Genomic DNA, 11,046 nt, shown 5'->3' with positions numbered 1-11,046 from the left:
TAATCCGTCTGGTTTATGCAGGTACCAAATTAATATATAGCAAAGTGCAAGAGGGCGCTATGAGATTCGCTGGTTCTGTTTTTTTTTTTTTTTTTTAGTTTCTGTTCAACTGCATATAAGACTCATCAAACTTGCATATACTTAACACCTAAACCTACCCTATATGCACCTGCGACGATTTCGTGATTTAGTCAATGATGGCTGATTGGTGGCCATTCTTGTTGTAAAAAATACACTAAAATCAGGTATAGTGACACGGAACCAGATTTCGGGCATGGGTTGTTCATTTTTGGACGTTTTGCTTGCGACAAATTCTATTCCAGACAACATTGTATCCATGCTTTGATCAATTCCTTCAAACTTTATTCCTAGATTGCACAACAATTATTTTGTCAACTGATCAAAGATGGTCGAATGCTTGCGATTTGCTAACCGGAACAAATAGATGGTATTGTCTTGGGATGTCGAGGGAGGAATGTCCGAACGGAACAACACCGTGCAGGTGGACGATGCAATCGAGAAAATAGTTTCCCTTTAACTCGCTGATATTTAGTGTCAACTGAGATATTCTATGGACATACTACCGACATCGCGACCACTGTTTCACTGAACTATTTAGCCGCGGTATTTGGAACAGTAAGCGCGATAGCGAGAGAGAATTTGTGGGAACTATTTGGGGAGGAAACAAAATAAGTCATGTGGCACTCTCGCTCTGAACGAGATATCAGCGGCCACTTGAGAATAAAGTCTGTTGAACAAACACAGTCCGACATGTTGATCTCGGTAAGAAAGCATGTTCACTATTCAGATGGCAGTATATATTAAAACAATAATAACACAATTGCTCGGGAAAGCAAATTAAACAAAAACAGTAACACGTGGTTAGGAATTACACCTATTGAAATTATTCATTGCAAAATGTCACACTACTGGCATAGTTATCCACACAGCAACAATAAGACATCATTGTGGGTCATCGTCACTAATTCCAACTTGGCCACTTCGTATTGAATGCTTACAGTAGGAACATCCAACATACATTACATCAGCTCAACAAGATGTAGTCTTAGTAAAATGTTACGGTATAGGTCTTCAAAAAAGTTTAACCATTCGATAGGTTGACATATAAGCATGCTTCTAGTGTAAGACATCATTTTTTTCCATTGCTAGCAAAGCTGTTTTTTGTGAGAGTAATCTGAAAGTGAGAAAAAAAAATCATTTTATACGAGAGAATAAACGAAAAAACAATCTAAAGTTGGTGAGATTAAACTTTATATTTTTTTCTTTCTATATCTGTGATCTGTGATAGCAAGTGCCGTTAAATGTTTCTGACGTTAATATTCAAACAATCACCTACCTATCGAGCTGGGGTCCGTCCAATGCTGTTGTACGTTGCTCGTAATAGCGAGACGTATCTCTTGTCTTTACCAAAGTCTGACGGTGATAACGTCGTTGTTGTGTATGCAAATGAAAGGTCATTGTCTAAATCGAAGTAGGCCTCTTGTCCACCAAATCCACTGTGGCCTATCACGCGATTCATTGGAATCTGTAACACAAATAACAATTTGTGGATCATTGGTTGTAAATTACCCTACCATGGACATCCACAATCTGGCGGGATGGTATGTAATACACTAACGTTTAAGTGACGTATTAAAGTGCTGGATATCGATCTGAGACTCAGTAATTACATCTCCAAGTCACAAAATATTAATTGTTGTTGTTATTCACTCATATGATCATTATTTTGATTCATAAAATGTATTATCATATTTGCGTAAGTAAGAGTGTCATATTGATATTGTAGTATGTCACATCTAAACTAATTAAATACTCAACGCAACTGGAGAGTATTCAAGTTGTCAGGGTAATAATATGTGAAATCGCACGATACACTAAAAATGTATTGTTGCCCCCCGGGGGGGGGGGTATCTTTGAATAAAATATGGTACGCAAGCTGAAGTAAATCTGCGTAAAAGGGGTGTTATTTAGTCATGTGACTGTATATGCGTGTACCGTGTTTAGGGCCGAATATTATAATTATATATATAAGTGTGAAAATATAAAGTATTGAAAAAATAAATCTCATGAATTCATCCTACCTCAACTTGGAAACTTGGAGTTTAGTATATATATAGGGTATCTATTTTAAGTTTCTGCACTTGAAAAGGGGAATAATTTCACAAATAAAGCATAGGTACCAGGTCTGACTTGGAGCACCCCCCCCCCCCGATTGTGACCGTGGTCGTTATGTTTCTAACTCTTAAACGTTTGTAGTATGCTCAAACTGTGAATAAATGTGAAATGTTGAAATAATCTATGGTACAAGTGGGAACTAACCTTCCAAAAAGGTTGAGAAAACCAATTGTTGGCGTGTTGCTTGTTGCAGTGCTTTATTTACCGATAGAGAGCGCGATTTCGTGTTTCCATGGCTCTTACGTTCTCTACGGTAGCTGATTTGGCTACGTAAACCTTTTGATAATTTCAAAAGACTGGCAAAACAAAGACTTAATTCAATAACATTTCCGGAGTTTATTTGAAAAGTTACCATCTGTATTTGGAGCGTTAACTTGGGTATATATAATGTTTCAGTGATGAAGTATCGACCAACCTTAAACGGCAGTCGTCGTGCCGCGTCCTCAGTATTCGATATGTTTTTTATTAACATTACCAAACAGATTACCATATTCTGTTCGACTTACGCAGTCAAATTCTGACCTACCTCTTGTAGAACCGGATGTGACATCATACCAGTGCACCATTTCGCCTTATCCAATAAGATTTCGTCAAACGCTTCCTCACCGCACGTTGTGAGATTTAATAATACTCTCGGCGATACCAGGGTTTTCCCCTCGAATTTCCCACCGTTAACTAGTATATTTAGTAGTTTTGCTATCGATCTTGCCGAACCAATGCCATTGAACCCTGGAATCTCTGTTGATCTGTATTCCTCCCCATTCATTTTATATATCTACTGAAAAAAAAATGCTTTTTTGTTTTTTTCCCCACAGTCACAAACACTGATTCAGTTTACCCCAAACTGATTGATCTTTCGAACAACACATCCCCAAAACTTCAAATATTGATTGTTCAAAAATAAACATGTTCTGGTGATCGGTGTTTATGAACCGTGATCGTTTATGCAAATGAACGCTCTACGGAGTCTTGAATACCCGCTCACGAAATGCGTCCCTGAGTTAGTAGTGTGTTTCTAATTGTTTGACCTTAGAATGTCAAAGTCTTAAACTGGTATATGTCTTCTTCGTCAAATTCCTAGATAAGATAAAACATAGGCTACACTTGTTTGATAAATCTGATATCCTGTGGTTACTGATAAAATATTTCCTGGATTTATTTTTCAAATAGCTAAGACGTGAATACTGACATGACTTTAATGAAACTGAAAAAAACACTAATATTGATTCCTATATCCACTTAACCATATATAGAGAATTTGTACAAGCTTACCGTCCACATTATGTCCCCTCCTTTAATAAATACTTGTGACGCCATATCCTCGTATCTCAAAGATTTCCACGTACGTGACCATATCGACTGAAGTAATGGGTGCAAAGAAAACAGTTCTACATTGTTCGTACTTTGTAAGTCAGCGACGTGTTGATGTAGATGCCCGGGTAAACCTATATAAAAGTCAATATCTGGCGAAAAGAAAACACATACTATTGAGAAACAAGACACATCACTTGTATATACTTTCTCCGTTTATTTAACACAGCTTTACTCATTATGTTACCTGTTAATCAAAGAGCAGTGGCATGCCAAGAAACAGACCTCAGATGCAAATGGCCGACGAGATCTCGTTGAGTGCGAGAGAGTCACGAGACTTGCCCCTCAAATAATGTTTCTGTTTCTGTCCACTGTTCTATATGTGTATACAATGTCAGTGGAAAAGTGAACGCCATGGCAGGAAACAATGAAACACTATTTTAGGGGACGAAAACAAGCTCTCTCGCTCTTAACGAGATCTCGGCGGCCATTTCTTTTTGTAAATCATATTTTGCCAAGTCCGCATTCCAGTTGAGTATTTTGTGCGCTCTTACTGTTATTTATAAAAGGAATGAATGAGAGACAATCGCGTTTACTCACCAAACGGCTTTGCTATCTCGTCGTCAAAAAATTGTCCTAGACTACGGTGCAACGGATCCACCCGTCGAATAATTTGATCAATAATCCAACCCATAGTGAGAACGTGGAACCCATGTGACTCACCAGCAGGCCACATGGGTTTTGTAGTTTCCAGCATATTTACTAATATTTCCTGATTGGTAGCCTTCGCGAGGGTCATACGTTCTGACGTCATTGGAACGCCCGCCTTTATAGAAATAAACACAAATCTTGAAAGAAGATATTAACATAGGAAACTGTGTGTGTACAATTCCACGAAAGAGCAACAATTACAACATCTATAACTCCTATAATTGCCAATTCACTTCCATGTTTCCATATATTGTGCATATCATCTTATAATCATATCGCACGCATGCGCATGACACAACAAATTATAATCAAGATGACAATCCTAAACCCAGCAGCCAATCGGAGAGCAGCTTGCAATTGTTTCTTTTTTTTCGACGAATCAAATTCTTCCTTGTACATATTCTTCGTATATATTATACCATTAAGCTGAAGCTTTGAAGAATTCAAGGTAGAGCTGTTTGTCGTACTGATGGGACTGTAAGTTGGGTCGAAGCTTTCCTAGTAGTGATATGTTGATGGTAATTGGAATGGGTCTGAGTACTGAACCATGTGGTATTCTAAAACGAAGATGAAGATATGATCGAAACTATCTACGGGCTAAACCAGTGATAGCAAGCTCAAACAAGCTCAAACAACCTGCTGACTAACTGTTAAATGATGGTCAATTGTGTCAAAATTGTAGATTTTTTCTATTTCCCAAGTTCAAATTGAGATCATTTAGGCGAAATTTAAGCCATTTTCTTTAAATGGAAATCGTGTTTGAACAAATTGTAAATGTTAGTTTGTTGCATTCTGTCCAATCATTATGACAGTGATTTACTTTTATCTTTGAATATATTCATTTTTAGTTTTAGTTTAATGCATTTTTTATCACAGGTTGTTTAGATTACCATTATTATCCTATTGCAATTGAAAAATATAGTTATTTTTTAGAAACAATACAATAGTTGTAGGTATTAAGTCAATTCAAACCTTGTTTTTTTTAAATCCGTGAATTAAAAATAGCCACTAGACTTGGGTGAAACGAATTTATCTGCGCGGGAGAGCTGAGGTTGGAGAATTTGTAATTACGTTGTGAATATACGCGACTTGATATAACATTAGAAAACATTAGAAACTAACAAAAAGATTAATATTATATAAATAATACAAGAAGTATAATGTAATATTGAGATATTTGCGTACTGCAGTGTCGGCCCTGATGTCAAAAGTGCTATCTAGTTACGTGAACGAATTAGAATACCAGGATTATATTACAAAGTATGGAGATGTAGAAATGTATTACCGTACTGAAAAGTCGCTAAATTATATGTCGTTTTTTTGATAAAAAAAAAATGTTTCAACATTATTAAGATTCGCATTAATAATAATATATAACTTTTTCTTCCAAGCAAATTTTTGGAGTATAGAGAATTTCACCGTGGAAACCAGTGTGAAAGGACAATTTTTGACCATATTCAATGACATTCCGGGCTCTTAAAAAAATGTCCTGGGATCTATTTTTTACATTTTTTGTGATCTTGATGGCATGAACTAATGATAATGAAAGTAATACGAACGTGATTAAATCTGTAATTCGGCTCAAAGAAACAAAAATGGTTACGTACACACTTGCTTAGCACTATTCATATGCAACGGCTAGAACGTCATTGCATGTGTTTATATTGGGAAATACAAGAGACGAACTCCATAATTCCACAGTATGACAGGTGCAGTGAGTTTTGTCATGATATCTAAACAGCGACGCAGTTTTGAATTTGAATTACGGAGTTTCACTTCTATCTTATGGCCGTAGCAGATTAGGTAACATATACACAATTGACTATAGATTTGATCAACTCACCACGTGGTTAAGTATATGTTTTATGGTAATATTGCCTTTTCCTTGTTGTGAAAACTCCGGCCAGTAGTGCGCCACCGGGTGATTGTAATCGGCATAGCCTCGATCGACCGCTACGGCCATGCACAGCGCCACCATAACGTTGGTGACAGAGAATGACATAGAAATTGTAGTTTCTTTCCACGGTTGTTCAGTCTTAGTGTTTGTATATCCACCCCATAAGTCGACTACTTTTTTATTTTTGTAATATACAGCAAATGCAGACCCGGCATCCAGTCCATCTCGATGAATCTCACTGAAATTGAACAAAGTTTGAACGTAAAAAGTTGTTTGAGCTAGTGTTACGTGATAGTCTAATAGCCTCTGACGTAAAGCAATCATTGATACCACAAGGCTCAACAATTCCCCTTATCACAATTATCGAAAACTAAAATCTGAGTTCCGTTTGATGAAATAGCGAACTTGAAATTGAATTATTAGTACGTCCATAATTCAATGTAATGTGTAGTCGTTCGACATCTGAAATAAATTAAAATATTTTAAAAACATGTTTTTTTTATTGAATGACGACTACAGATCAAAACGACATCGACTTTTGAACGGCATTCGTGTGGTGACAACCATGCGTCATATAAATGAACCACCGCTAGAGGGCGCGTTGTTATAAAAAAGGTGTATGTGTTTCCCACTTGCGACACTTTTAGCGGCCCAATAGTGGGATAGTTTACTGGAGATGTGGCTATGTAAATGAATACAACAAAATACGCTGAAACTAAAGTTTGTCAATTATTTTTTTTCCGAGAATTTCACGAATACTTGATAAAATATTCATGCGGTCATTGAACTTTTGTCCGCTAGACAAATGACTGGTACCCAGTTCTCTGTCTCGGGCAAAATAAAAGATAGCGAGACAACAAAGATAACAGTTGGTGTAAACCTAGACTGGCGCATTCGGGGCGATTAATTTGTTTTTGTAGTTTAAATACAATAAAAAAAATCGCGAAATGGTGTTAGCGCGAAATCTCCTGTAACTGCGAAATCACCCCGACTGGTTTATTCTGCATGGTCCTCTATCGACACTGCAGGAACCCGTCGATTTTTCAACGAGTAATTATGTTAATGAGTGTTTTAATTGACAATCATCTAGGCCAATCACAACGTATCTTCAACTGACCTCTGACCGAAAAGACGTCGGCTGATTGTAGCAGCCGATTTTTTTCATTCTACAACTAGTACGAGTTATTTTTTTACACATTTTGATGAATCAGAAACGACGACTACGAAAAACTCGAATTTCAACGTGCCGCCATGTTGGGTCTGCAGGACCTCATTATGCACGTATTTCCGCGCCCACCTCATTATAATACGTGCAATCATGAATATTTAATAGCAATGAATTTCCTGCAGAATAAACCAGTCGGTGTGATTTCGCGCTAACACCTCCATTTCGCGAATTTTTTAAATTTTATTTAAACTACAAAAAACAAATTAATCGCCTCGACTGCGCCAGTATAGTGTAAACCGGGCACATAGCCCGATCACATATATGTCACAGATCACAGAGATCCGTCGCTACGGCCACTGTCCTTTCATAAAAATACACGGATAATTGTTGATGGTGTTTTTCTTCGTCTTCGTTATGATTTACTCTAATTTGCATTGTATACCATGAAATAATGTTGCTCAACGACGGATTGCTACATTGCAGTCATCATAAGAATTTATTGCACTACTCTTAGCATTTTTTTATTAATATTTATTAATATCAATATTAATAAAGTAAAAATTACAGATTGTCATGTATTTCACCCATTAGAATAGACTAAATAAATAACACTATTCTATCGTCGTGAGTAATATTTATCGGTATATATCGTCTGTGTGTCTGTGTAACACAAACCACGCACCCTAACAGCAGCATTGGTATAAATATTGCTGTCTAATAATGCTACTAATATAAAGAATTATTACAATTAGAGCTTTCTGTAATCCCAATAATATGCACGTCGTCTTGCTGGAAACCCGACAAATGAGTGTTGACATCAAGTTATTATAATAGGTATAGATATATCATCTAATCGTTCGAATTAATGCGAAGCTATTTACAAGATTGTGCCTGATTGGCTGCTCAATTCTAAACCTTAGAGTCAGACCAATCAGGGAACAGCTTGTTTGTTTCAGATTTGTTCGACGTATCAAATTCTGTCTTGTATATATGCTTCGACTCAATTGTATTTTTCTAGTTTGAACCTTATCTTCTATAGTCCACAAAACGAGATGCGCCACTGGAGTATGGCCTTGTACGTATGGCTTCATAATCTTACACATATTGACATGACCTTCTCAATCTTATAACATTACTAACTACCATCATTACCAATACTATTTTACCAGTGTCACTATACTAACAACTAATCATCGAAATAAAAATAATCGTAGCTACGGTCAAATCTGAACGGAAATCTGAAAGTTACACACTGATTGAATATATTTGCAACAAATTTAAGTAGCCACTACTTTACTTTGGTTTACATACCAAACGTTTGACACCATAATAATATAAGGTTATTACGAAGATACCTCAAAGTATGCACGAAGACAGTACAGCGGCAGTATCGACCGACGCGCCGCAGCGAACTTCTTTGTATATGGAGTCCGGTCAAATCCATGTCAGCCATGTTTGTTTTTATTATTAGAGGACGCTTACGCGCGTAATTATTCCATATTTGGAATTCGCATTTCCTAATATGGTAGTATGAAAATACCCCGTAAAATACCGCAAAATTACGGCACGTTGTAACTTAATGGCGTTACAGTGACAGATGTATAATAATAGTAAACATAAAATAGGCTATATCACGGACTTGTTAGCAACGAATCATTAGCAATACAAGTGAAAACATTATGTGAATTGTTCATCCTGTGTCATTGAGCAAAAAATGTATGACCTTTCCCAGACTACGTAATCAGTGTATTGGGAACAGTGGATGGTAGTAGAGAATGGAACACTATTGGTGGGAAGCAAAATCACGCGTGACTTTCTCAGTATCAACGATAGCTCGGCGGCCATATTCATATAAGCTCTATCAAATACGAGTAATATAAAAAGCCTACCACAGCAGCCACAGTGATTAACAGCTTTTTTGTTACGTGTCTAAATATTCGCATTGATTTGATAGCATGATGGAGATAATGGAAATGTTAATTATCTCCTTATGTAATAAATTGTGTGATAAGATGATATGCTGTCCACACATGTGTACTTCAATTTTATAAATAATAAGAACTAATTTTATTTGACAGAAAACAATGAGATGTGTTTGAATTAATGTACTGCTATATTCATCAAAGCGCGCGTTTAGCCAAGAATGAAGGCCGCGCTCTCTATTGGGTCATTGGATCTTTACGCGTTGTTAATAGTAAGTACTCATTTGAAAAAAAAAATTGTAATTAAAAATAAATGAAAGAGTAAACATGACAAGCAAACAGTATAGTCTGGTGAAAATGCGGGATGTCACTCGTATCGTGGAGTGTGTCGGGTCAACGATAGATAACACATGCTAGATTAGAGTAATGTTGTTCTCAATGCATACAATGGAAGATGCTCTATCATCTCTGCACATCATTTCCATTATACTCACCTGAACACCCGGGAGACGTCTTCGAATTGTTTTTCAGCGTATCCTTCTGTTCGTGCAGGTGCCCTGGGTTGTAACAGATAGGGAACCCCTAAACCCAGCAATATGCACATTAGCATAACATTGGCGCTTGGAGTATACATCTCTGCTCGCTAACGTTACTGATGCTGCAGTGTATGGGTGTGCCTCACTTTTAGACTTTGGACCGTCATATCAACTTAACAATTGGAGATAAGGGGCACGGACCGCCTAACTCAGCAATTAAACGGGAGGCGGTTCACGTCACAAATGTGAGGGTTACCAGCAAACATGTATAAGGGCGAATCAAGCTTGTTTCCGTGAACAGGAAAGTGTATGAGGGCAGGCGTTAGGAAGTTTAGATTGCAACACACAACTGAAATCGTACAGACCCTTCAAGTTGAAACGTACATCATACGCCCCCATCATACGCCGTTCTCAAGGCGATGACGATCATGCTTTATCGACACAAATATTGCATTCAATCTGTATCTGTTAGAACGCGAAAGGAAATAAATGTTGTCTTTACAAGTTAAACTCATATTGATAGGAATGCCTTTAAAAAGACCAATATAAACAGATTTCGCATCTCCGTTAAACAAGGTGGCACTAAAGATATTTCGAGGTTTTGGGATTTAGCGAGACCATCCAGTGCAACTGCTTTGCCCGCAATAGCAAATTTGACTTAAATAAACGTATAAGTATGCGATCAATAGTGACATCGCTACCCGATACGGTGCATACTGATAGCAAAGGTACGGGCAGTGCATGCCCTTTATCACAACTATACATGAAATAACAAATAATTACCTAGTAAATAAAGAACAACGCATAGCCTATTATAGCACGGTAACAGGGCAAGAACGGGATATGTTCAATAATGGACGAACAACCCTGTTCATGTTGTCACGCAAAATGAGCAGTAAGGAGACTTTCATTTCAATTAAAACACCCCAAGATATTGAAAAATTGAATATACGTGCAGCTGTACCTTGAAAATGAATAAATCGACAGTGTGATACGGACGTTGTAGGCGCTTGTTTTTTATCAGTCACGCGTAGAACGTTCACTATCAAGTGACATACGTTATAATATAGATATAAATAACAACTAATTCTTTATTTTAAAGGATCTTGTAGGGTTTTGTGTTAAAACGATCGGTACAAATTTTTAGAAACATTTGTCGTGGCTGAGCCGAACACATACTTGTCTGTATGTTCTTTCATTGACCTCAATCCGAGTTATCGTCATCTTCGACAGCCAAGGTTCGTTTGTTCGGCCATGGCCTCACCTTGGCAATGCTAAATAGGCAACGTTTATTTAAGTGCGCCT

The 11,046-nt window shown here is 37.2% G+C and overlaps 1 protein-coding gene across 1 annotated transcript; it reads right to left on the bottom strand.

Annotated features, from left to right (window-relative positions):
- Window positions 1-778: 778 nt before the first annotated feature.
- On the bottom strand, window positions 779-9,911 carry LOC102808877 (beta-lactamase domain-containing protein 2-like). Its single transcript, XM_085508306.1, has 7 exons — window positions 9,700-9,911; window positions 6,062-6,353; window positions 4,108-4,333; window positions 3,469-3,659; window positions 2,723-2,971; window positions 1,358-1,546; window positions 779-1,195 (listed from the first exon to the last, which is right to left on the bottom strand). The coding sequence occupies exons 1-6, from the start codon at window positions 9,837-9,839 to the stop codon at window positions 1,358-1,360; spliced, it is 1,287 nt and encodes a 428-aa protein (XP_085364432.1). The 5' UTR covers window positions 9,840-9,911; the 3' UTR covers window positions 779-1,195.
- Between the last annotated feature and the right edge of the window lie 1,135 nt (window positions 9,912-11,046).

The sequence above is a fragment of the Saccoglossus kowalevskii genome, chromosome 15 (genome assembly GCF_978046115.1).
Source record: "Saccoglossus kowalevskii chromosome 15, keSacKowa6.1, whole genome shotgun sequence".
Taxonomy (NCBI): domain Eukaryota; kingdom Metazoa; phylum Hemichordata; class Enteropneusta; family Harrimaniidae; genus Saccoglossus; species Saccoglossus kowalevskii.
Note: the sequence above shows the minus strand (reverse complement) of the source record. Positions and strands in the feature narration are given on the sequence as shown.

Bases quoted from the DNA above. Each gene is read 5' to 3' on its own strand.
- LOC102808877 (XM_085508306.1), bottom strand. From the start codon at position 9,839: ATGTATACTCCAAGCGCCAATGTTATGCTAATGTGCATATTGCTGGGT. The intron at 4,334-6,061 runs GTGAGTTGATCA...ATTTCTATAAAG, and splicing joins AACATATACTTAACCACGTG to GCGGGCGTTCCAATGACGTC. The intron at 1,547-2,722 runs GTAGGTCAGAAT...TTTGTGTTACAG, and splicing joins CACATCCGGTTCTACAAGAG to ATTCCAATGAATCGCGTGAT.